This window comes from Ochotona princeps, chromosome 4 (assembly GCF_030435755.1).
Source record: "Ochotona princeps isolate mOchPri1 chromosome 4, mOchPri1.hap1, whole genome shotgun sequence".
Taxonomy (NCBI): Eukaryota; Metazoa; Chordata; class Mammalia; order Lagomorpha; family Ochotonidae; genus Ochotona; species Ochotona princeps.
In genome coordinates this window covers 53,327,976-53,355,328 of record NC_080835.1, presented here as the reverse complement: position 1 = coordinate 53,355,328, position 27,353 = coordinate 53,327,976, and the positions used below count along the sequence as shown (strand labels likewise).

General features: G+C 41.9%; 1 protein-coding gene and 1 pseudogene across 2 annotated transcripts in view; one reads left to right on the top strand and one right to left on the bottom strand.

The window, feature by feature from the left end:
- RAB6A (RAB6A, member RAS oncogene family) overlaps positions 1-27,353 on the top strand; it is a 54,600-nt gene that overhangs the window by 10,661 nt on the left and 16,586 nt on the right. Inside the window, exons 2-5 of one of the 2 annotated variants that reach the window (XM_058663566.1) lie at positions 21,521-21,579; positions 23,100-23,153; positions 25,237-25,342; positions 27,049-27,160. In XM_058663566.1, the coding sequence (XP_058519549.1) occupies positions 21,521-21,579; positions 23,100-23,153; positions 25,237-25,342; positions 27,049-27,160 (331 nt within the window). Of the gene's footprint in view, positions 1-21,520; positions 21,580-23,099; positions 23,154-25,064; positions 25,171-25,236; positions 25,343-27,048; positions 27,161-27,353 lie in introns of both variants that reach the window. The other variant, XM_058663565.1, reaches the window with a different exon arrangement.
- Positions 12,692-12,788, bottom strand: LOC118759633 (small nucleolar RNA U13; annotated as a pseudogene).

Below are 27,353 nucleotides of genomic sequence, written 5' to 3'. Positions count from 1 at the left end.
GAGAAAGTTTACTCCCACCTTTGTTCCTGTGACCCTGTTCCCCGTCCCATGCCACCCTTCAGTAATTAGAATAATAAACCATGTGAGTTCCTTGTGTCTGTTGCAGGATTTCTTCAGGCGGATGCAAGGAAATTTGAATATAATTTATTTCCTATATCTACCTACAGAAAATGTAGTTTTATTCTGTTTTTTTTTTTTTTTTATTTCATGAGATTTTTTTCATATTGGCACAGAGGTTTCCTATTATTTAAAAAAAAGCTTCTGTTTTTATTTTAATCTACTGAAAAGCAGAGGGACCGAAAGCTTCCATCTCCTAATTCATTGCTCAGATACCTACAATCCAGACTGGTGCTGTGGTAATTGGGTTAATGTACTGCTTGTCACCCTGCTGTCCTGTATCAGAGCACTGGTTCATGGTCCAGCTACTCCTGTTCTGACCCAGATTCCTGTTAATGTACCTGGGAAGTGTACATTAACAAGAAAGGGTACATTTTACCCAGTGAATCAGTAGAGCTACATCACCATTAAATAAGTTCCATATTTTGTTAAGATTTGGTTTGTTTTCATTTCTTTAGGTTGGTTTGTTTATTTGGAATGCGGAGAAGCAGGGTGAACCAGGAAGGTATCTCACCTTTTGCAGTTTAATTCCCTAGATGATGGCGATAGTCAGATTTGGGCCAGGCCAAAGCCAGAAACCAGGAACTCTCCTTGTCTCCCACATCGATCCAAGGACCTAAGCACTGTGGCTGTCATCTGCTGCTTTCCCAGGTGCATTGGCAGGACGCTGGATCAGAAGTGTAGACGGGGCACAAATTGGCTTTTCTTTATGGAATGCTGGCATTGCGTTCAGCAGCAGAACTGCATGACAGCAGCCCTTTAGTTTTTATTGACTATCATTTTCCCAAGCAACAGATTTTTCATCTACTGACTTAACTCCCTAAAGGGAGCACTGGGCTGTGGTGAAGCTAGAAGCCTGGAACCTCCCCTGGGTCTCTCTTGAGTGGCAGGTGCCCAAGTACTTGAACTGTCTTTTGCTGCCTTCCCAGGCACATTAGTAGGGAACTAAATTGAGAAATTGAGTGTCTGGTACTTAAACTGGCACTCCAGTATGTGATGTCAGCGTTGGAAGTGGCAGCTTAATCTGCAAAATGCTGGTGTTTAATAATTACTTTTCAGTTCCAGGGTCCCATCCAGGATACTGTCGTTAGTCATTAGGTCACATTAGAGATTTTCATGACTGCAATACTCAAGTGTGCCACTCTATCCTATTCACTGAAATAACTGTATCATATTCTTAAACAGTTCCAGAAAAGCAAAGTATAATTTTTAACATACAAATTTCCTTGTTCTGAAAAAAATATTTTATTTGTGAGGAAGAAATACCAAAAAATAGAGATAGAGAACTCCCATCGACTGTTTCAGTTCCCAAATACCTGAGGGTGGGGGATGGAAAATCAGTCCAGGTGTCGCACATGAGAGGCAGGGACCCAATTACTGTAGCCGCCACCTGCTGCCTTCCTTGGTGCCCATTAGCACGAAGCTGGAATTAGAAGCAGAGCCAGGACTCAAGCTGACTCTCAATGGGATGTCGGCATCTCTAGTGGTGTCTTACCTCTGCACCAGATGCCCTCCCCCATGCTTGCTTTTTTTTTAGTTTACTTCCTCATTACATTGGACATATATGTTGCATAGCTTTCTTTCTTTTTTTTTTTTTTAAAGATTTATTTTATTTTTATTACAAAGTCAGATACACTGAGAGGAGGAGAGACAGAGAGGAAGTGGAGCTGCCGGGATTAGAACCAGCGGCCATATGGGATCAAGGCGAGGACCTTAGCCACTGGGCCACGCCGCCAAGCCCCTGTTGCATATCTTTCTAATAAGTGGGGGATCACAGAATGACCTGGCGGAATAGCGTAGCGGTTAAAGTCCTCATCTTGAACGTGTCAGGATCCCATATGGGCGCCGGTGCTAATCCTGGCAGCCCTGCTTCCCAACCAGCTCCCTGCTTGTAGCCTGGGAAGGCAGTTGAGGACGGCACAAGGCCTTGGGACCCTGCACCCATGTGGTAGACCTTAAAGATGCTCCTGGCTTTTGGCTTCAGATCAGCTCAGCTCTAGCCATTGCTGCCACTTGGGAGTGAACCAGCAGACAGAACATTATTCTCTTTGTTTCTCCTCTTTGTGTATCTGCCTTTCTATTAAAAAAAAATCTTTTTTTTTAAGATTATTTTTTATTACAAAGTCAGATATACAGAGGAGGAGAAGAGACAGAGAGGAAGATCTTCCATCCGATGGTTCACTCCCCAGGTGAGCGCAACAGCTGGAGCTGAGCCAATCCGAAGCCGGGAGCCAGGAGCTCTTCCGGGTCTCCCATGTGGGTGCAGGGTCCCAAGGCTTTGGACCATCTTCAATTGCTTTCCCAGGCCACAAGCAGGGAGCTGGATAGAAAGTGGGGCCACCGGGATTAGAACCAGTGACCATGTGGGATCCCGGTGCTTGCAAGGCGAGGACTTTAACCACTACACTATCGCGCCCTGGTGGGGGTTATTGTGGGTCGCCCCGACTAGGCTGCAGCTCCCACTGGTTTGTGTGAGGACCGAGTACGTGCTGGGCAGAACCAGACTGGACTGCAACACCCATTGGTTCCAGTGCAACTCGGGACTGAAAACAGAACCAACCCAGCAATTGCAACCACCAGCTGATCGTGGTGATGGACTGTGCCGGGCCCTGTGCTTGCTAGAGCATACAAGAAACTAGTCTGGGAATACCTCAAAGTTTCTTTGGAGATCTCCCTAATCGAACTGCTGGACTCAGAACTCTAATCAAGAAAAGACAGAAGACAGAGCAGATCAATCATTCATCTCAGCTATATGTTGGCAGTGATATATGGGGCAAACGGAGACTTTATGATGGACCATATCAATCAGTGGACGACCTCATCGAGCGAAACTGGCAGCGATTCATAACCGGAGAACTATTAACACCACTCGAGCACATATCTCAGAGCATGCCCCACATCCGGGACTCGGGGTGGGCGGGAAACCGGGTGGGGCTTCTCCCTCAATATCCCCCTTTACCTCAGATACAAGATGGAAACAATGTGGACATAATAGTATTACCCACTTCCCTATCCCCCTGAACCTTTTTTTTTTTCTTTTCTTTTTCTTTCTTTAACTGTAATTAACTATGTAAAGATTGTCAACAACACAATAAAATAGATTATAAAAACAAAACAAAAAAAAAAAAATTAAAAAAGAAGCTGGTTGGGACACTCGTGTCCTGTATCACAGTACTAGGTTTCAGTTCTGAACCCCAGTTCCTGATTCTAATTTCCCCTGGTAATGTCCAGTAGTTGAATTTCTCCCACCCATGTGGGGGATACAAATTGGCTTCCTGGTTCTCTGCTTTGAACAAATGACCCATCCTGGTCATTGTGGATATTTGGGAAGTGGATCTGTAGATGGGAGATCTTTCTCTGCTTTTGAAGTAAATAAATAATTTAAATAGCTTTAAAAAGAAGGAAAATTTATTTTAATCTTTTTGCCTGGGTTTCTCTTTAAAAAAATATATTTGAAAGACAGAGTCTGTCTCTTTGTCACACACACACACACACACACACACACATACACGCATACACGGCAAGGATCCAGCTACTTGCTGTCTTCTGCCTTCCCAAGTACTTTGGCAGGTTTTGAATTATAGCAGTTGAGATTCAAACTGGCTCTCTGATATGGGATTCTGACAAATCTGTGGTACCACAACCAGCCCCAAGACAAATGTTCCATACAGCATGGCCTACAGAAATGGTCTTGTGTAGGCTCCCAGCCAGGGACTTACTGTCAGCATCCCTTCCTATATTCATTACCTGTTTAGTGCTCACTAAGTTTCCAGCAATTGAAAGAAGTTCCTGTACTCAAGAAAGATTGAATAGCTCCAGGCTTATTTTTGAACTTGTCCAAAATTGTTTAGTTGGATTTATTTTCCTCTTATTTGTGTTCAAAATCTATGAGATTTCAATAATTATAGCCTTTTTTTTAAGATTATAATTTTTATTACAAAATCAGATACAGAGAGGAGGAGAGACAGAGAGGAAGATCTTCCATCTGATGATTCACTCCCCAAGTGAGTGCAACGGCCGGTGCTGAGCCGATCTGGAGCCAGGAGCCAGGACCTTCCTCCAGGTCTCTCACACGGGTGCAGGAACCGAAGGCTTTGGGCCGTCCTCGACTGCCTTCCCAGGCCACAAGCAGGGAGCTGGATGGGAAGTGGAGCCGCTGGGATTAGAACCGGGGCCCACGTGAGATCCCAGCGTGTTCAAGATGAGGACTTTAGCCGCTAGGCCACGGCGCTGGTGCCCCCCCCCTTTTTTTTTTTTTTTTTTTTTTTTACCATTTATTTATCCAGAAGAGAGTTACAAAGAGAGAGAATCCATTGTTGATTCACTGCCCATGTGGCTGCTGCAGGCAGGGTTATGCCAAGCTGAAGCAAGGAGTTTCTTCTGGATCTTCCATGTGGGGGCTGGGGCCCGAGGATTTGGGCCGTCTTCAGCTGCTTTCCCTGGCACGTTAACAGGGAGTTGAATTGGGTGGAGCAGAGAGTGGTCTTACAGATGCTGGCATCGTGAGCATTAGCTTTATTCACTGCGCTACAGTGCAGGCTCCAACTGTAGTTTTATATAAAACAATCTAAATAGTTATTTTGGTTTCAGTTTGGTAAATCTTTAAATTTTTTTCATTAAAAAAAATTTATATTTGAAAGAGTGGCAGAGAAAGGAAGAGAAAGACACACACACTGAGTTCCTCATCCACTAGTTTGTTCCCCAAATGGCCATAACTGCTGTTGCCGGAGCAGGTTGTGCCAAGCTGAAGCCAGGAGCCTGAACTCCATTCAGGTATCTCCAATGGGTGGCAGAAGCCCAAGTAGTTGTGCTGTCTTTCACTGCCTTCGCAGGTGCATTAGCATTGTGGAGAAATGGAGCAGCTGACTTGAACCAGCTTTCTGATATGGGATGCCAGCATCGTAGGTGGGAGCATAATCCACTGTGCCAGTCAAGTAAAAATAAAAATTTATAAAATACAGTCAAAAAGCGTAGTTACTCTTTCTTCTCCCACCTCCTCCTTATTTTTAAAGTAGTTATTTGGAAAACAGAGTTAGCGTGAGCTCTTTTCTGGTGGTTCACTCCCCAAATGGTTGCAGTGGTTGGGGCTCTGCCCGGCTGAAGTTAGGATACTGCAGTTTTTTCTGGGTCTCCTACTGGATGCAGGGACCCAAATACTTGCACCATCTGCTGTTGCTTTCCCAGGTGTATTAGCAGAGAGCTGGATGGGAACTGAAGCAGCCAGGTCTAGAACCAGCATGCACGAGGGATGCTGATGTCACAGAAAGTAGCTTAACCTATCCAGAGGCTGGCCGGCCCACCCTTCCTTCCTTCCTGCCTTCCTTCCTTCCTTCCTTCAGTGGTTGATTAATCTTCACAACTCCCACCCCCACTGATTTCTTATTCTTTTTTAAAAATTAGAAAAAAAAATACGGGAAAGGCAGATCAGATTTGTAGAGAAAAGGAGAGATAGAAAGATATTCCAGCCGCTGGTTCATTCCCCAAATGGCTGCAATGGCTAGAGCTGAGTCAGGAGCCTGGGGCTTTTTCCAGGTCTTCTATGCAGATGCAGGGTCCCAAGGCCTTAGGCCATCCTGTACTGCTTTCTCAGGCCACAAGCAGGGAGCTTGGATGAGCAGAGAAGCAGCTGAGACACAAACTGGTGCCCATATGGGATCCTGGAACCTGCAAGATGAGGATTTAGCCATTGAGACACGGCATTGGATCTGATTTCTTCATTTTTTGACAGCAGAAGTGTAAGTGATTTTTAACATTCCCGGCAGTTTTGCAGTTTTTGCAAGGCAGTGGCTGAGTGTCCTATAGTTATGTTACAGTTCGTGTGCACTCCTCAGCTCAAGAATACAGTCTCTTAATGCTGTGAGTAATAAGATCCTGGACCAGTCAGTATTTCTGTCTGGCTTAGTTACATATCCGAAGTTCCAGGATTTCTTCTGTTTAGTCATTTGTTAGAGTGGATCATAAAAGACAGGAGTACCCATCTATGTGAGAAAGTCTTTGGTGAATTTGTGACTTCTCCCAGCTGTAGCAGTGCTAGGCCTGGCGGTCTGCTTCGAACCACAGACACCAGTCTCTACTCCAAAGGATGGGGTTAAAGTTAGCATGAATAAAGCCTGCGCTAATATACAGCAAGTGAAATTTAGATGATAAGAAGATAAAACTGATTACCATGCTTACAGATGTTTGGGGGCCCAGTACAGTGTGCCCAAATATAGGATGTTAATTTGTGTAACAGATATGTTGTTTGTCAGATTGTTTATGCTTGTAAAGAAGGGAATATAATAGTCTGCCACTTGTGCACATGAACGACCAAAATATGACATGAAAGTTAAACTGGCTAATGCTGCAGCTTAAGTGCTGGCCTGCTGCTGACACTCAGACTTCTGTATCGGTTTGGCATGGATCAGAGCTGTGAAGGCTAAGTGGAGGTGACTGCAGATGATACAGTGTGGAGAGCACTGATGATTAAACCTGTGACCTCACCTGCTATTTGAATGCAAACCTTTCCAGGACTACTAATGGTAATAAAGTCTGTGGAACCCTTAAGGAAATTGTGGATGGAGTATTGTCTTTCCCAACAGCTAATTATGATTCTGGAAGGAATTTAATGAAATACATCAGAAGCAGATTAGATGTGTTACCTAATGGAGGAAACTGGAGATACTTCTAAGGAATGGTTTTCAGTCTAGAAAGAAGAATATAACTGGAGACATAATTGAGAAGATGTATAAAGAAATTTGCTGTAGGAGAGAATTCAGTCTATGGGGAAAAAACCCAATGGGAAAGTTAAAAGGAAGCAGTAGAACCTTCTCAAAATGTTCCTGATGATCACATAGCTAAAAAGAAGACAGGCTTCCTCACAGCTTGGAAATAGGCTGTCAAGAGCTAAACCAAATGGGCCAATGTTGTGGCATAGTCATGTTATTTCCTCTCTCCTTTCCTCTGCTTATCCCTCTTCTCCCCTCTCCCAGAAATTATTTCTTTGAAAGCCATGGTTACTGATAGAGAAGGAGATATCTTCCTTTGGCTTGTTCACTCCTTAGATAGTTACAATGACCTGGACCAGGTCAGACCAAAGCCTCTAGGAGCCAGGTGCTTCATATGAGTCTCCTACCTGGGTCCAACGGCCCAAGTAGTTGAGCCATCAACTCCAGCAAGGAGTTGGATTGGAAATAGCTGGGACTTGACTTGTCCACCCATATGGGATGCCAGTACTGTAGATGGCAGCTTAACTTGCTGCACCATACTGCCAGTGGTTTAATGTTTTTGTTTTGCTTTGCTTTTCATATTTAGATTGCAATCTAACTGGCAATTGATTTTTAAAAGTGATTTATTGGGCCCGGTGGCGTGGCCTAGCGGCTAAAGTCCTCGCCTTGAACGCCCCGGGATCCCATATGGGCGCTGGTTCTAATCCTGGCAGCTCCACTTCCCAACCAGCTCCCTGCTTGTGGCCTGTGGAAGCAGTCGAGGACGGCCCAAAGATTTGGGATCCTGCACCCGCGTGGGAGACCCGGAAGAGGTTCCAGGTTCCCGGCTTTGGATCGGCGTGCATCGGCCCATTGCGGCTCACTTGGGGAGTGAAACATCGGATGGAAGATCTTCCTCTCTGTCTCTCCTCCTCTCTGTATATCTGACTTTGTAATAAAATAAATAAATCTTTAAAAACAAACAAACAAAAAAAAGTGATTTTTAAATTTTTACTAGAAAGGCAGATAAACAAAGAAATGTTCTGTCCACTGGTTCACTCCTCAAGTGACCGCAGTGGTTGGAGCTGAGCTGATCTGAAGCCAGGAGCCAGGTGTGTCTTCTAGTTCTCCTACGCAGGTGCAGGGACCCAAAGCTTTGGGCCATCCTCTACTGTTTTCCAGGCCACAAGCAGGGAGCTGGATGGGAAGTGGAGCAGCTGGGATATGAACTGGTACCTGTATGGGATCCTATTGTATGCAAGGCAAGGATTAGCCATTGGACCATTGTGCCAGGCCCTGGCACATTTTTATATTTTTATATTTGTGATTTTAGGTTTCTTTGTTTTCCGATAGAATTTGTAATTATCCTTCTATAATGCTTTTAAATAGTGATACATTTCCCCAATATTCCAGTGTGTGAGTTTAGTAATAATCATGTGTATATATGTGTGAGAGCAAATCGTACCACTGTGTTTCCATTAAGTAGGGCCTTAGTACCTTGACTTTTTTTCCCCCCTTAAAAATAAAGCAACAAGGGCCTGACGTGGTGACCTAACGGCTGAAGTCCTCTCCTTGAATGTGACAGGATCCCACCTGGGCCCCGGTTCTAATCCCAGCTGCTCCACTTCCCATCCAGCTCCCTGCTTGTGGCCTGGGAGCGCAGTTGAGGACAGCCCAAGGCCTTGGGACCCTGCACCCGTGTGGGAGACCCAGAGGAAGTTCCTGGCTCCTGGTGCCAGATCGGCTCAGCACCGGCCGTTGCGCTCACTTGGGGAGTGAGTCATCAGACGAAAGGTCTCCCTCTCTGTCTCTTCTCCTCTCTGTATATCTGCCTTTGCAATTAAAAAAAAAAAAGAAAAAGAAAAGAAAGCCACAAGGGCAGGGGGTGGGAGTGGAAGGAGAAAAGCTTGGGGGAGAGAGAGGTCCTTCCATCTGATAGATTACTTCCCAGTTGGCTGCAACAGCCTGATTGGCCCAAGCCGAAGTCAGGAACCAGGAGTTCCTTCGTAGTCTCCCAGTCCTTAACCTTTAGAAACCATCAAGAATTTAAGAAGCAAAGAGAGCAAGTGAAAGAACCCCTCTTTTGTTCATTTCTCAAATACTTACAACTGCCAGGACTGGGCTGTGACAAAGGCAAGGGGTTGGAACTCAGCAAGATCTGACACTTAGGTGGTGGGGACTCAGGCACTTGCACTGGCATTGGGAACCGAAGCTGGTACTAGAACCCAGAGACGAATATGGGACATGGGTGATCAGGCACCTGTCACTCTGCATGTCTGGATCACTGATCATGTCTGCATGAATTTGAACTACTAATCACTTTTTTCTTCTTGATCATATTTGGTAGTTTTATCAATTTAATGCTTTCCCAAGAAGTGTTGATTGGCTTTCCTAGTTTATTTCCTGTTTATTTTCTTTCTTATTTCTTTGAGTATACATATATATACACAATATTAAAGATTTATTTATTTTTATTGGAAAGGCAGATACACAGAGAGGAGGAGAGACAGAAAGGAAAATCTTCCGTCCGATGGTTCAATCCCCAAGTGGTTCCAGCGGCTGGAGCTGAGCCAATCCAAAGCCAGGAGCCAGGAGCTCTTCTGGGTCTCCCACGTGGGTGCAGGGTCCCAAGGCTTTGGGCCATCCTGGACTGCTTTGCCAGGCCACAAGCAGGGAGCTGGATGGGAAGTGGAGCAGCTGGGATTAGAACTGGGGCCCATATGGGATCCCGGTACATTCAAGGCAAGGACTTTAGCCGCTACGCTATTGCGCTGGGCCCTGAGTTTATATATTTTTAAATTTTCACTTGTTAATTCAAAAGGTAGAGAGATACAGAACTTGTGCTTGCTGACTCACTCCGCAAATGCCCACAGTAGTTGGAGCTAAGCCAAATGCTTAGAACTCAACTCATCTCCCTGTGGGAGGCAGGGACCCAACTGCTTGAATCATCTCTACTGCGAAGTTGGAATTGGAGGCAGAGTCGTGGCTGGAATCTAGGCACTCTGAGATGTGGGGACTCCAAGTGGCATCAAGATATGCCAGATTGCTGCTTACTGCCTCTCTTTGGGTTTATTTTGCTGGTCTTTTCCAACTTTTTCCATATTAGTTGTCATTATTGTTATCCTTTTAAAAATTTTTTTCCCAAGATGCATGTATTATTTATTTGGAAGGCAGACAAGGAAGTCTTTGATCTGTTGGTTAACTCCCAGAGTAGCTAGAATAGGTGGAGTTAGGCCAGGCTGGAGCCAGGAGCTTCCGGGTCTCCCATATGGGTCCTAGGGCCCAAGGACTTGAGCCATCCTCACTTCTTTCCCAGGCCACAGCAGGCAGCTGGATTAGAAGTGGAGCAACCAGGAAGAAAGAAGTGACATGGCATGCTGGCACTGCTAAACCACTGTCCCAGCCCCAATACCTCAATTTCTGAGTTTGGTTTTATAAGTATATTCCTGTATACCATGGTCATTCCCATTTTTCTAAGCCTGCCTGACTAGTCTAGGCTAGACTCTACCACATTGACTGCCTTAAGGCAGCGAATGCTGTCTGCACTAATTGGGCGTAATTATAGCTATAAACAAGATAAAGTTTGTATTCCTCATACTCATTCGAGGTAAATTAGTAGTGTATGAATAAGATCATTTGAAATAATGTTCAGTATTTCTTTTATTGCTAGGGTTTTCTTTTTTCTCCATAAAAAGCAATTCATGATTTACTTTGTGTTTCTACACTTAATTGAAGTTTTAAACTAGAGTAATGCTGCTGAAGTTGGTCTTGGGCTAGTACTAGTGCTTAGCTTTCCATTGAACTGTTCTCAGTGTAGGATTATTTTGACTCATCTTTTTAACCTTCTGATACATTCATAAAATTATGTTGGTTTTGTTAAATGAATTGGAGAAAAACCCTGATGGCATCTAAAGTACAGAGATACAATCTTAGGTTGAATGAAATTTTAGAGGTAATTTAGTTTAGTTTTTTTTCCCCCTTCAGATAGAACCATATCTAATATCCAGTTTCTAAGAATATAATTTTAATCAGGAAAGAAAAGTTACATAATACAGCATTACGTGGGGCCTAGCATGATAGCCTAGTGGCTAAAGTCCTCACCTTTCATATGCTGGGACCCCTTTATGGGTGCCGGTTCATATCCTGGCTGCTCTACTTCCCATCCAGTTTCCTGTTTGTGGCCTGGGAAAGCAGTTGAGATTGGCCCCAAACCTAGGGACTCTGCAACCATGTGGGGACACAGAAAGCTCCAGGCTTTGGATCAGTTCAGCTCTGGCCATTGTGGGCACTTGGGGAGTGAACCTGCAGATGGAAGATCTTTCTCTCTGTCTCTGCTTCTCTCTGTAAATCTGACTTTCCAATAAAAATACATAAATCGTTTTAAAAAGCAGTGTTACATGAACAAAAGACCAGGCTCCAAAGCATGTGGCATGCTTGGAGAATAAGTAGGAGTCCTCTCTAGTAGGTTAAGTGTCGAGATGAACTAAAGGCTAGCATCAAGCTTGGTTGTTATTTTGTTTGAAAGGCAAAGTTAGGGCCCGGCACAGTGTTCTAGAGGCTAAAATCCTTGGCTTGAACACGCAGGAATCCCATATGGGCAGCGGTTCTAATCCCGGCAGCCCTGCTTCCCATCCTGCTCCCTGCTTGTGGCCTGGGAAAACAGCAGAGGACAGTCCTAAGGCTTGCAAATCTGCACCCACGTGGGAGACCTGGAGTAGGCTCCTGGCTTCAGATCGGCGCAGCACCAGCCATTGTAGTCACTTGGGGAGAGAACCATGGGACAGAACATTCTTCCTCTGTCTCTGCTCCCCTCTGTGTTTCTGATTTTGCAATAAAAATAAATCTAAAAAAAAAATTAAAAAAAAAAAAAAGGAAAGGCATAGTTAAACAGTCAGAGGTTCCAGTCACTGGTTAACAGCCCAAACAACCACAAAGGCCAATAATAGGTCAATCTGAGTAGTGTCCAGGGACCATCTGCTACTGCTTCCCCAGGTGCTTCAGCAGAGCGCAGGATCACAAGTAGAGCAGTGGGGACTCCAGCTGACGCCTGTGTGGGATGTAAGCATCACAGATAATGAAAAACTTGCTAGACTACAATGTCTGTCCTCTTTCCCCCTTAATTAAAGCTTGTTAAAATGTTTCCCCCATTCATTTATTTGAGGGGTGAAGGGAAAAGCTTCTATCTATTGCCATATTCCTAAAATGGTCCCAAGTCAGGATCCGGGACTTGGGGACTTAATCCACGTCTTTCATATGGATTGCAGATGGTTGTTTTTGTTTTTGTTTTTAATCACTTATTCTTTTGAAAGGCATAGTGAGAGGAATAGAAATGTTCCATCTGCTGGGTCACCTGCTAAATTGCCACAATGGCTAGAAACCAGGAGCCCAGAGCTCCTGTTGGTGGCAGGGGCCGAAGCATCTTGGGCCAGAATCTGCTGCTTTCCCAATCTGATGCATTAGCATGAAGTTCTACTGGAGCAAGCTGGACTCAGCACTGAAGTGCGATAGCAACGTTTCAGGTGGCCACTTAACGCACAAAGCCGAAGATTAGGCCCCTAGGAGCTTGAGCTCTAACTCCTGCCTTTCTGGGTCTGTGGCCGCAGGACGCTGGAGGAAGGAAACAGTGTTGCGTATTGAACACAGGTGTTGCCATTTGGTTTTGGAGTCCAGCTGCTAGGCTCAATTCCTGTCCTCTTTCCATCACTTTCCTGTACATGTACCATGGTTGTTTCCTTCAGTGTATTGTCATCTCCTTTTAGGATTATATAATAGTTAATTCTCATTTCACGAGCCACTTTTTTTTCCCACCAAAATATAGTAGTTTTGGAATGAAGTAGGAAGGAAATAATTGGTTGTCATTCAAGCACTAAAAGATTTGTTTACATTTTTTATGTCAGGTAATGTGTCAATGTAACAAGGTTGTGAGGTGGTACATGTCACACAGACATGTGTAAACCCAATCATCACGCTTATGAACCACAGAAGGATCAAGATTTGTTTACATTTTATGTATCTTTAAGCAGTTTAGTTGGTGAATCTGTACTTTCAGGTGTCTTTCTTATTTTTAACTTTTCCTTAGATAATTGTTTTGATTGAGTTTTAATTTTTTTTTACATTTAATTTTATAGCAAAACCAAGAGGAAGGAAATTTTGTTTTCCTGTTAGTGCCATGCCTCCCCTGCCCCCCATGAGAACATTGTTATAGTTGATGAGCTGGTGAATTATTACCATGATAACTCCACCGTTTATGTTTGTGTTTATTCTTGGTGGTGGTGTTCTGTGGGTTAGGATAGTTGTAGAACTGTATGTGTGTGCTATCATAGAGTATTTTCATTCGCTAAGCATCATCTCTGCCAAATCTCTGCGGCCACCAATTTTTTTCACTGACTCTTTAATTTTGATTTTTCTAGAATATCCTGTAGTTGGAATTACTTTAGTATGTGAAATATAAGTTTTTGGACTGATGTACTTTATAGTATACAAGTTAGTTCCTTCATTTTTGTGACTTGATAATTTAGTCATATTTAGTGTTGAATAGCATTTCATTATCACCGTCCAAGTTTTTTTTCTCCCGCCTTAGGATTTATTTCATTTGAAAGAGTAACAGAGAGAAACAGAGTTATCTGGTTACTACTGAAAAACATATTGATTAGTTTCAAGTATTGGTAACTATGAATAAAGTAGCCGTAAACACCTTTATGCAGATTTTTATGTGAGCATTTTCTGCTGCTCTAGATAAACACTAGGATGTGTTGTTGCTGGATCCTGTGGTAATGACTTTTATTTTTTTCTGCCTACGTTTTATCACTCTGAAAACTTAAAATGTAATAAATACCATTATTTTTAAAGTACCTTCATTAAAAACATACATGTGAAATTACTTATTTCAATACATTTTCTATACAACCAGACTTATCCTCTCTATTTTTAAATAGGATTGTGTAAGTGTAGTTATTGTTTGTTTGTTTGTTTGTTTGTTTAGGAGAAACATAATGCTCAGTTCACATTTTTAAAGTAAGGTTATTGGCTTTTGTTTAGAACTTCAGTATTAGTGACTAGGTTAGCAGCATTGAAATAACTTGAGCTTGGTTTAATGGATTTTCTGTTTTGCTGCAGAATTGCATCACCTAGGTGAGACGACCTTGAATATAATACTGCAATAGGATTTGCTTGCAGCTGAGCTTTTTCTGCTGTGATCCCTAGGTACTATTATCTGATGTGTTTGTCACCATGATAGAGTAATGACTATAGACAACAGATAGTGGATCTTTGGTATTTGTGATTTTTTAAAAAAATCTTATTTTGATGATCAAACACAGCAAGTGCTTTGAGCTACTATTTATTTTCATGTTTTATAGTGGCTTTTTTTTTTTTTTTTTTTTACTTTTTCTTTTTTTGGAAAGGCAGATATACAGAGAGGAAGATCATCCGTCTGTCGATTCATTCCCCAAGTGGCCACAGCACTGGAGCTGAGCTGATCTGAAGCCAGAAGGCTGGAGCCTCTTTTGGGACTCCCACATGGGTGCAGGTTCCCAAGGCTTTGGGCCATCCTTTACTGCTTTCCCAGGGCACAATCAAGAAGCTGGAAGGGAAATGGAGCAGCCGTGATATGAACTGGTGCCCATATGGGAACCTGGGGCATACAAGTCATGGAATTTAGCTGCTAGGCTACTGTACTGGACCCTCAGCTTGCAATTTTTGCATTTCATTTCTAACATTTGTTCCATCACTGTAGGCATGTCAAGTTGCTCCCATGTAATCTCCAAGCATCAGAATTATCTTTTTGGTCTTTAATGCAACAAATAATAGCTCTTTGGTGAAAGCTGAAGGCTTCTCAAAATTGTAAGCATAGTTGCCCCAAAGAAGAGACTCCTTTAAATTCACATCAGAGTTGTCAGCAGTCTTATTCCACTGGATCTTGATGACATCACCAGGGTAAATTCCCTCTGTGTCACTGTTCTCTGTTACAGTACACAAAACCACCAGCCGTGTCCCCAGAGCCCCTCAGCCCCCAACTCGGGATGTAGGCATTTTAAGAGGCAGCTTAAAGTGCTTATCCTGAGGCTTTTCCTTTTATACAAGTTGTTAATCTTCATCATTTGAATACTAAGTATTCTTTAACAGAATTAAAACGAATTGCTTTATTATTTATGGAATTTATTTCCTGAATTAAAATTCTTCCATTTTCTAACAACCCCAATGTAGTTCCTGACCTTTAATAAACATTTTTTTAAATCTAAAGATTTATTTGTTCTCATTTGAAAGGCAGAGTTGTGGAGAACAATCTTCCATTGCTAGTTCATTCCCCAAATGGCTGTCAGAACTGGGCCAATCCCAAGCCAGGAGCCAGGAGCTCTTCCGGGTCTCCCATGTGGGTGCAGGGTCCCAAGGCTTTGGACCATCCTCAATTGCTTTCCCAGGCACATTAGCAGGAAAATTGATCAGAAGTGAAACAGCTGGGATTCTAGCTGGTGCCCATATGGGATGTTGGCAGAGGCTAAGCTGCTGGCCAAGGCTTAGCCGCCTTTATTTTTTTTAAGGTTGATTTATTTTTATTGGAAAGGCAGATGTACAGAGAGGAGGAGAGACAGAAAGGAAGATCTCCTATCTTCTGATTCACTCCCCAAGTGGCTGCAACAGCTGGAGCTGAGCCAATCCGAAGCCAGGAGCCAGGAACTTCTTTCAGGTATCCCACGTGGGTGCCCATGTAGGATCCCAGCCCTTGCAGGATGAGGACTTTAGCCAATCGTGCAGAACCTGAGGCTTAGCCTTCTAAGACACAGTACCAACCTTTACCCAACCCCCAACTCCCAGTTACTCCACTTTGATCCAGTTCCCTACTATGGTGCCCTGCTAATGTGCAGATTAGTTCCAGACTTTTGGCTTAGGCCTGGCTAAGCCTAGGTATTGTGGCTATTCAGAGAGGAAACTGGCAAATAGAAGACAAATTCCAGTATTAGATTTCTTTTTTTAAAAAAACCTCATCTTTTTGGCTAGAAGGATTTAAAAATTTTTTTATTTTAAAAAAGATTTATTTATTTTTATTACAAAGTCAGATATACAGAGAGGAGGAGAGACAGAGAGGAAGATCTTCCGTCCAATGGTTCTCTCCCCAAGTGAGTGCAACGGCTGGTGCTGTTCCATTCCAAAATCAGGAGCCAGGAACTTCCTCTAGGTCTCCCACGCGGGTGCAGTATCCCAAAGCATTGGCTGTCCTCAACTGCCTTCCCAGGCCACAAGCAGGGAGCCTGATGGGAAGTGGAGCTGCCGGGATTAGAATCAGCACCCATATGGGATCCCGGGGCATTCAAGATGAGGACTTTAGCCGCTAGGCCACACTGCCGGGCCTGGATTTTAAAAATTGTACCATTGGGCAGATATTGGCTCAGCGATTAAGTTACTACTTGGTTTACCCACATTCCACACTGAAGTGTCTGATTCTGGTCCCAGCTCCACTTCCATAGAGCATTCAAGTAATAATGTGCTTCCTGGGAGGCAGTGGGTGATGGCTCCAGTCCTTAAGTCCTTATACCCAGGAAGTAGACCCAAATTGAGTCTTTTCAAATTAAAAAAATGTAAAATACATAGATTTTACCATTTTAAGCATTTTAAGTATGTAATTTTATGGTATAAAGAACATCCACGTTGTACAAGTACCTTCATCTAGAGTTATCTTTTCTAGTGAAGAGAGGTAGAAATCTTTATCACTGTTTCACTCCCTGCAGTAGCTGTCTTCGACTGCTTTCCCAGGTCCCAAGCAGGGAGCTGGATGGGAAGTGGAGCTGCCAGGGCAGGAACTGGTGCCCATATGGGATTCTGGTGTGTGCAAGGTGAGGACTTTAGCCAGTAGGCTACCGTGCCGGGCCCACTTTGTCCATCCTCTTAGCTAACCTCTCCTTAGAGTTCAGTTTTAAAGTAATTTACATCTGGGAAGTAGTTTCATTATTATTATTATTAAAGATTTTATTTATTTTTATTGGAAAATCAGATATACAGAGAGGAGGAGAGATAGGATGATCTTTTATCCAATAATTCACTCCCCAAGTGACCGCAATGGCTGGAACTGAGCCAATCCAAAAACAGGAGCTAGGAGCCAGCAGCTTTTTCCAGGTTTCTTACGTGAGTGCAGGGTCCCCAGGGTTTGGGCCGTCCTCTGCTGCTTTCCCAGGCTACAAGCAAGGAGCTGGATGGGAAGCAGGGCCGCCAGGATTAGAACCGGTGCCTGTATGGGATTCTGGCACGTTCAAGGCCAGGACTTTAACCACTATGCTATCACACTGGGCCCGGAAAGTCGTTTCTTACCTTCCATCATCAGTATAGCAGACTATACTACATGATATAACAGATCGTGCTTCTGTACTTTTTATCTCAAATCAGTTTTTCTGTCCTCCTCGCTTAACCTTTATCAGGTACTATGTTTTACTTTTTTCTGCCTTTCCAGCATTAGTTCTTGCATCTAGAAAGTACTCATTAAGGAAACAGAGGAGTGGAATCATTTTTGTGTTAGTATTTACTTTGGACTACAGTACTTTGAAGGGTATGCTTTGAGAGTTGGGTTAGAATTCATACCCATATTGTTAGCTGGTAGAAGCTTATGTTAAAGTGGAATAAACTCTTTCTGAGATTATTGACATGACTTATTTTCATGGAATTACAAGAGTATATAGTTGGCATGGCATGGCTCATGCAGTCTGAATGCAGAAATGTGAGAAATGCTGAAAGTTGGCTGGAATGTTTTATTTCTGAAGGTACTATAAGGCACTGTTTCAACTGCAATTCAGTATGTTCACGGTTCACTGCTTTTCCTGTGCAAATATCTACGTGTTCCATTTCTTCCCCAACAAATTCAGTTGCTGTCATTCTATCAATTAAATCCTTACATGTCTAGGTCCCTATATGTATTTGCACTGTGTTGTATTCAGTGGGCCTATTAGTACTATATTTTCTAATTGTGACTTTATAATCTTGAATTCTATGTATGTTCCCCAGCTAAGAATGTCTTTGATACCGTATTTGTTTTGAATTTTGAGAGATAATGAAAGCTCCCACCGGCTGGCTTATTTCCCACATACCTGAAATGGCCAGAACTGGATGCTGAAGCCATTCAGATTTCGCAGGGTGGGAAGACCATAATTACTACAGCCAGCCAGCCCCACTACCTGCAAGTCAGGTCAGAGTCAAACTTAGGAAATCCTGGGAAAAATGCCTACTTTTAATTTCTTTTTTTTTTTCAGATTCTGTCATATATCTCTGTAGTCATCATATCTCCTTAGTTTCCTCTTTGCTGTGATTGTTTCTCAGATTTTTCTCAGTTTCAATGATATCAACAATTTTGAGGAGTTATGGTCAGCTCCTTTGTGTGTTACATCTCATTGAAATTTGTCTCATGGTTTTATTATGATTTGGCTAGGGTTGTGGGTTTTGGACCTGATCTGCTCCCTCTCAGGAAGAATACTGTAAATTTGGTATAAATTTCAGTGACTATCATATAAAAAATTAGTCCTCACAAACTGTTGTGCAAAGTCTGATACAGCATTACAAAGAAAGGGCTCTGAACTAATTATAACTGCCATTAAATAATAGGAACAGGGGCCCAGCATGATGTCCTAGTGGCTAAAGTCCTTGCCTTGCATGCACTGGTTTGTATCCTGGCTGCTCCACTTCCCATGCAGCTCCTCACTGTGGCCTGGGAAAGCAGTCAAGGTCGGCCCAAGGCCTTAGGACACTGCACCCTTGTGGGAGACCCAGAACAAACTCCTGACTCTTGGCTTCGGATAAACTCAGCTCCAGCCATTGCAGCCACTTGATGAGTGAACAAGTGCACAGATCTTTCTCTCTTTCTTCCTCTCTGTAAATCTGCTTTTCCAATAAAAATAAATAAATCTTAATAGTAGAAATAGTATTTTTGAGGCACTTTTAGATTTGTGCATGCTTCATCAATATTCTTCTTCTTTTTTTTTTTTTTTAGATTTATTTTTATTACAAAGTCAGATATACAGAGAGGAGGAGAGAAAGAGAGGAAGATCTTCTGTCCGATGATTCACTCCCCAAGTGAGCCGCAACGGGCCGATGCGCGCCAATCTGAAGCCAGGAGCCAGGAACCTCTTCCAGGTCTTCCAGGTCTCCCACACGGGTGCAGTGTCCCAAATCCTTGGGCGGTCCTCGACTGCTTTCCCAGGCCACAAGCAGGGAGCTGGATGGGAAGTGGAGCTGCCGGGATTAGAACTGGCGCCCATATGGGATCCTGGCGCGTTCAAGGCAAGGACTTTAGCCTCTAGGCCACGCCGCCGGGCCCGGTATTCTTCTTTAAAAACTTTTTAATTTCACTTTTTTGTAAAGACATTTTATCAGCACTTTAGTAAACTGTTATTAAGCATTTGCATAAAATAAAACTTACATAGGTATTAGATCTTAGAAACCTCCTACAATTAGGTTGTGACTTCTAATTGTAGATTTCTTTTATCAGTAAAGAGACTTTTTTAGAGCCTGGCACAGTACCCTAGTGGCTAACGTCCGCGCCTTGCATGCGGAGAGATACCTTCTCTAGTGACTGAACCAATCCAAAGCCAGGAGTGGGTGTAGGGTCCCAAGGGGTTGAACCATTCTCCACTACCCTCCCAAGATGAGGCCAGGGAATTGGATGGGAAGTAGAGCAACCGAGACATGAACTGGCACGTATATCGGATCTTGGTGCATGCAAGGCCCTGAGTTTTTGGTTTTTAGGATTTGTTTATTTTTATTTGGAAAGGAGAGTTACAGAGAGAAAAGGAGAAACAAAGAAATCCATTATTCACTGGTTCACTCTCCAAATGGCCACAATCAGAGCTGGGCTGGTCTGAAGCCAAGAGCCAGGAGCTTCTTCGACATCTGCCATGTGAATGCTGGGTCCCAAAGACTTGAGCCATGCCATGCTGCTTTCCCAGGTCATAAATGTTAGATTCGCTGGCCACCAAATGTTAGATTTGCTGAGCACCAGGAAAGGAATATGGCAGCCAAATACAGAAAAAGAATTTAGATGGCTTTATTTCAGGAATTGTGTTCTTGGACTTTACTTTCCTGTGTGGCAGAAAGGCAGAAGGAGCTGCATAGGAAAGAAAAAGCCAGGAAGAGCAGTGCAAGGGGGTTTTAAGCACCCCTTAACACGGAAGCTTGAGTGGGGTACGCTTAGGGCCTTCATTGGTGCAGTGAAGGCCTCAGGGGCCTTCCAGAATTTCTCTGTCAGATCCAGTTGCAACCTGGGACCTGGCTTGGCTGGAAGCAAGCTCCACCCTCCTCTGGTTACCATTGCACCTATCGATAAGCAGGAAGCTGGGTCCCAAGTGGAGCAGCCAGAGTTCCAAGCAGTAACCATGCTGGCACCTCAGGCTTATCCTGTAGCATGGCCCCAGTCCTGGCCCCATCCCCAGGCTGTTCTCATCATAAGATGATTTATCAGGAGGTATCTAAGCTAAGATGAAGAGCACCTGGGTAGCTGAATTTGATCTAATATTTTTGAATGAAGTTTGAGTCTGTTTATGAGGAACTAGACCATAATTTTTAAAAATTGCACTGTGTTTATTAAGTTTTGATTATTAGGATTATATTAATCCCATATCTTGAGCCAGAGATTTTTAATTTTTAATTTTTATTGGAAAGTCAGATAGAGGAGGAGACACAGAAAGGAAGATCTTCCATCTGATGATTCACTCCCCAAGCAGCAGCAATGGCCAGAGTGGCGCTGATCCGAAGCCAGGAGCCCAGAGCCTCTTCTGGGTCTCCCATGCGGATGCAGGGTCCTAACCTTTGGCCTGTCCTTCACCTTAACCTGTCCAGGCCATGGGGCAGGGAGCTGGATGGAAAGCAGGACTGCTGGGATTAGATCCGGTGCCCATATGGGATCCCAGCATATTCACTGCTTAAAAGCAAAATAAAAATTATATATATTCTTCACTAGAGAAGAAGTCTATAGATTAACTCTACTGTATAAAGAAGTTTCTTGCCAAATATCAATTTCTTTTGATCAGTGTCTATGGAAGATAGCTATGTCTCTCTTTTTTTGCTTTGGAAGTCAGTGATTTTTGTTGGAGTCTTCTCTGGCTCAATGTTTTCTTCAGATTTTCCTATAGTATATGAAAAGAGTTAGAGAAGAAATAGAAAAATTAATTAGATATAGTTCTTTCTGTTGAGGACATTGTTCATTGATAATGAAAACCAAATATTGCTAGCATAGCCTAATAGTACTTTTGTCAAAATACCTAAAAATACTACTACTAGGAAGAGGAATTGTGAATCTTTGGGATCTTTCTGCCAGAGAATTGATGAGATCTCTATTCCTGGGATTAATTTGCAGGCAACTTTTTATGTCACATTGTTTTTACTCATTTCTGGTAGCACTCATACTCCTTGTAAGACACTGCATTTTCAGTGTTTGTGCATTAAATGAAGTAGAACTGAACCTCCAGTTCTTTTTGCAAGAGCCGAAGTAAATACCCATTTGATCTGTTGTACATTAGGAATGTTACTGTAATTGTTCTGCATCCTAGCTCTGATTTTTTCTCAACTTTTCATATTCTTCAGTTGTCTTCTAGTTTGGAGAAACTGTTAAAGAAAATCATACTGACAAACTTGGATTTTTTTTAATTGTTACTAGAAGAATCATTACAGTTATTTTCCATTCTCTAGAATTTTCTGAGAACTCAGTGTAATGTGTACACTAAATAGTTTTCTCTTTTTAATTTCAGTTGGGAAGACATCCTTGATCACGAGATTCATGTATGACAGTTTTGACAACACCTATCAGGTATCTTGATTTTACCAATTTATTAGTGGTCTGTTTTGTGTGGAAGAAATATTTGAAGTATTTTTTAAAAAGGCATTTACATGGGTCGGTGTTGTGGTGTGGCATGTAAAGCCACTGCCTGTGTTACCAGCATCCCATATGGGTGCTGTTTCAAGTCCCAGCTGTTGCAGAGAGGAGGAGAAACAGAGATGAAGATCTTCCATCCATTGATTCATTCTCCAAGTGACCACAACGGCTGGAGCTGAGCTGATCTGAAGCCAAGGAGGCTGGAACCTCTTCCGGGTCTCCCATGTGGGTACAGGGTCCCAAGGCTTTGAAGCATCCTCAGCTGCTTCCCAGGCCACAGGCAAGGAGCTGGAAGGGAAGCACAGTCGCCAGGGTTAGAACCAGTGTCCATATGCGATCCTAGCACAAGGCGAGGTCTTTAGCTGTTAGGCTACCACGCCGGGCCCAGTAACTCATTTTTTAAAATCCAAAAATTATTTGCCTAGTTTCTGTCCTAAATATAACACAAAAATATTTAGGAGAAGAGCGTATCTCTGTATATGTACAATGTTATCATAAACATTTATGAGTGAGATTATTATTCTTTTATGATAGGACATATTCTTCTTGATGTCCTTGCTTTTTTCATTATTTTTATCTTGGTTTTTTTTCCCCTTAACTCAAGTCTTTGCATTTTTTCCAATCACTTATTTCTGTAGTTTGGGTAGGGATAGGTAACAGAAATTCACATGGGTTTGAACTTCATACTCAAGCCTATTTTCATTGCTTGGTATAAAGGGAAACCTTTCTCTAATTACTTTTGCATTGAAAAAAAATTTTTTTTTAAAGATTTATTTATTTTTATTGCAAAGTCAGATATACAGAGAGGAGGAGAGACAGAGAGGAAGATCTTCCGTCCGATGATTCACTCCCCAAGTGAGCCGCAATGGGCCGGTGCGCGCCGATCCGAAGCCAGGAACCAGGAACCTCTTCCAGGTCTCCCATGCGGGTGCAGGGTCCCAAGGATTTGGGCGGTCCTCAACTGCTTTCCCAGGCCACAAGCAGGGAGCTGGATGGGAAGTGGCACTGCCAGGATTAGAACCAGCGCCCATATGGGATCCCGGCGGGTTCAAGGTGAGGACTTTAGCTGCTAGGCCACGCCGCTGAGCCCTACATTGAAAAATTATAGTCCTTTTGCAAAATCATGTTTGTGTATTTCTGACATCTGTGGTTGGGCACAAGTAGCAAACCATTGTCTGTAGCCGCAGGATTTTATGAAGTTGCTGGTGAACTAGCTTACAGCATCCTGCATTGGAAGATGCCTAGTCCTAGGTTCAAATGCAGGTAGTCAAACTGAAGTTTCAGTAATTCATGATGTAAATGATTGTTTAGTGTATGAATGCTAGCATTGAAAATTTGTTTTTGCCTGACTGTGGTGTTTCTTCTGTCATACATCCCATTTGAATGCTACATTCCTACTCACTTTCAAACTATTGTTACTTGTTAACATCTTTGTTTTTTGTTTTGTTTTGTAGGCAACAATTGGCATTGACTTTTTATCAAAAACAATGTATTTGGAGGATCGAACAGTGAGTAATTTTTTCAGTGTGCAGCTTTTTGCAATATTCCAGGTTAGAATACTATGAGCAGGTGTGTAATTAATGATTATAGTCACTGAAGTTAATATATAGACCTTGAGAAAAATTGTTGGTACTTAGCACTCTGTATTCTGATTTCTAGGTGAGATCCAAAGGAGGAGAGAAAGCCAGTTATTTGTGAAAACCTGAAGTTCTTTGGCTTATGAAACAAAAGTTGTCATCATGACTTGGAAAAATAAAGGAGTTTTAAGAGAGAATTAAAGCTAAATTTTTTGAAAAAAGCTTATAACCTTTGAATGCTATTTTTTAAGGTTTATTTTTATTGGAAAGGCAATAGAGAAAAAAGAAAGATCTTCCATCCACTGGTTCACTCCCTATGTGGCCACAGCATCCAGAGCTGAGCCAATCTGAAGCCAGGAGCTTCTTCCAGGTCTCCTATGTATGGGCAGGGTCCCAAGGCGCTGGCATTTCCTCCACTACCATTTCAGGCCCCAGGCAGGGAGTTGAATGGGAAGTGGAACATCCAGGACATGAATTGGCACCCATATGGGATCGTGGTACATGTAAGGCATGCACTTTGGCCACTAGGCTATTGCGCCAGGTCCAAATGCTGTTTTTTTTTTTTAAAGGTTATTTATTTTACTTTGAAAGAATTACAGGTCTTCCATCTGCTGCTTCACTCCCCAAATTGTTACGATGGCCAGAGCTCGCCCATTCCAAACCCATGAGCTTCTTCTGGGTCTTCCATGTGGTTGTAGGGGCCCAAGGACTTGGGCCATTTTCTTCTACTTTCCCAGGCCTTAAACGAAGAGCTGGATCAGAAGTGGAGCAGCAGGGACACATACCAGTGTGTGTATGGAATGGTGGTGTCACAGCTGGAAGATTAGCTTGATACGCCACTGTGCTAACCCAGAAAGTTATTTTTAAGGCATTTGGAAAGATTGCATTTGAATATCACACAATTTATTACCTTAAGATTTTATTTATTGAAATAGAATATATACCAAGATGGCAAAATAGAACAAGTAGCATGTATTTGATGGATTTTTATATTCTTTAGAGCATGCTTTTTAAACACAGTGTGAATCCTATACTTTGTCTACCTACCCTTTGAAGATATTTGTCACCTACACAATGAATATCTGACATGCAGTCTGTGGGACCTCTATCTCAAAGAATTCTATTTTATCTCTCTGTGTGAGTTTTTTTCTTTTGAATTTTCTCCTTTATGTTTTCATATGTAACATGCTATTTCTTAAAATTTGAAAGCCTGGAACTGCTTTATAATGGTAAGAAAACGTAATGATTTTTTCAGGCTTTTTTGCCTGTAGTGTGTGAGAAAAGTAAGTAAAAGATCTTATATAGGATTGCCAAAAAATACTTCTCCTCTTTTGTTAAGTTATATACAGTGTTCTAGGGAGAAATATATGGGAGAAACATGAGCACAGTGTCAAAGACTCAATTCCAAACTACTTCAAACTAATCTGGACGCAGTAAAAAGAGACATTTTAGCTTCAGAAAGGCTTTCAAAGAAGCATTTAATCTTTTACTCTGACAGACTAGGCAGTTTACTGCTATTTATCTCATGTTTTTTCAGTATTTAAAAAAATTAGCAGTCAACTTATTATCTGAAAGGGACAGGTTTTAGAGAGGGCAAATGGAGATACCATATTTCTGGTTATGCAAATCTTTCACAATGATGTTTTTCACTCTACCTTTAGACCAAGCATATTTTAGTGTTACTGATTCCTGAAGGAATCTTTTATTACTTTCATTTCTCATTCAACCTCTTGTATGAATATCCTTTCTAGTCCCTTCTCACTGTTCTCCTTTAAAAAATTTTCTTTTTAGTGTTAGCTTGGATTTTTTTTTTTTTTTTATTTGTTTTCTCCCATCCCACAGATCAGGCTGCAGCTGTGGGATACTGCGGGTCAGGAACGTTTCCGTAGCCTCATTCCCAGTTACATCCGTGATTCTGCTGCAGCCGTAGTAGTTTACGATATTACAAGTAGGTATATTGCAACGGGTTGACCTTTCTTATTTTTCTTGCTTGTTTGACTGATTTTGTTGTTAGGTACGATTGCAATTATGGGACACAGCAGGTCAAGAGCGGTTCAGGAGCTTGATTCCTAGCTACATTCGTGACTCCACTGTGGCAGTTGTTGTTTATGATATCACAAGTGAGTGGGGGGAATTATGCATTTCTAATCTTTCAACCTTTAGCTTAGCTGCATGCATGTTTTTGTCTTGTGCTTGTTTTCCCTCCTGGCATGTGAAAATATGTTGTATCACAGCAAACTTAGCACAGTCCAGTCAGGTCAGAAATATTTGCTTTGATGTTTATATCAGTATGCTTTGTTTCTACTGTCCTAGGTCATTCACTCAAAAAATTTTTTCTTTTTTGTCCTTTTATATTGCTCCTCAAAGCTTTCTTACTATCCTATTATCCATAAGCCGTACCATAATCACAGTTGAAGAAATCTCTTCTTTTGCATTAAAATCAATCTGCAGATTTCTCTAAAATAGAATAACCTGCATTAAAGGCTTTTGCCAGGCTTTCTAAGTCTTCCGTGGCTTCTGTTGAGGCTATTAAAACTTGTGTTGGCCAGCTTTTCTCTGCTTTCCGCTTCTAGCCATTCTCTTTCTACAGAGGAAGACAGAGAAAATGTGATGTGCAGTTTCTGTATCATTTTTGCTTGGATCATATGACTGACTGACTTGATGAATTACAATAGGAGATGAAATAATTAATGGTCTTCTCATACTGAATATTGTCTTTGGCCTCTCAGATGATTGTAAATATGCACAGAGCATTTCAAGTGACTAAGAGAAAATACCCTCTGCTTGAAATTTTCTCTGTAAATTGGTTTATAACGTAATGGCAGCATTAAGCATTTTTCTGTGTAGTAATTCCAAATTTGTAGGGTTGTACAGCATCTTGGACTTCTTCAGAAGCATATAAATAAATTTGGTTTGAGCCAGTAGTACCATTACTATACATCTTTTCATACCTACTCAGCCACAAGTCATAATGCTAAATAATATGGTAATGACAAAATTAGAAATTATAGGATTGTGTTGGGAACTTTCTATGGCTAGGGGCTATATGCAGTCCTTCTCTTGCAGCTTTACTTTGGGTTGCTACTTGTTTTAAATAGAATGTATGTTGGTTATTGTGCATTGACAAGTTTTGTAGCTTTAAAATGTTTGTGCTCACTTTAACCAAATCAACTGAAACCTGTTGTATTTTCTTTTAAAATTTCACAAATGTGGTTAAAATATTAATAAAGTATTTTTCTTAGCTACTGTTAAGTGAATTGAAGCACTGAATTCAATACTTGAAAAGGTGGATTTTTTATGTGATTCCATTGTGTTAAGTTAATAAACTTTGGGTTAAAGTGATCAAAAACTGAGTAAGCAATGCAAAACAGGTATTGAAAACTGTTTAAAGGCTTTACAGATTTTCTGGATGTGTTGGGACTTACTGGCTGACATACTTTTGGAAATGCTTTCTTTGTCATGTTTGATATGTGTAAGTGATCAAAAAAAGCACTGTGGCAATGTGACACCATATTATCTGCCTTAGCTGTCTGTGTATTTCAAAAAGGTTTTTTTAATTGCTTAATAAGTCACATTCATTTGATTATTGTCAAAACTTTTTAAGCTACTCTGGAAAGAATCCTGAGAATCTTATTCTTAATATTTGCTTAAATCACTGACAGTTGTAACCAGATAAAATGGAGTTATGTTGCAGGCACATTAAAGGTGGGTTCCTAATGTGCCAGCCCCCTTCCAGCTTCCAGGGCATGTGGGGGCAGGTGGGTATCCATCTGTTGGAGAGGCATTTTCAGTAACATTGATCTCTTTATCCACTATCCTATACCAGATGTTAATTCATTCCAGCAAACTACAAAATGGATTGATGATGTCAGAACAGAAAGAGGAAGTGATGTTATCATCATGCTAGTAGGAAATAAAACAGATCTTGCTGACAAGAGGTATGAAGTGATTTTTGTGTGTACAGAATGTTTGATTTTCATGTTAAGTAGTCTGTTAGTTTTATTCACTGAAAATTTGAGAGGAGACTGATTAATCCTTAAGTTTATACCTCCTTTCCACCGTTTTTTGAAAATATTTATTTATTGTTATTTGAAAGGCAGAGTTGGAGAGAGAGATAGAGAGATAGAAAAT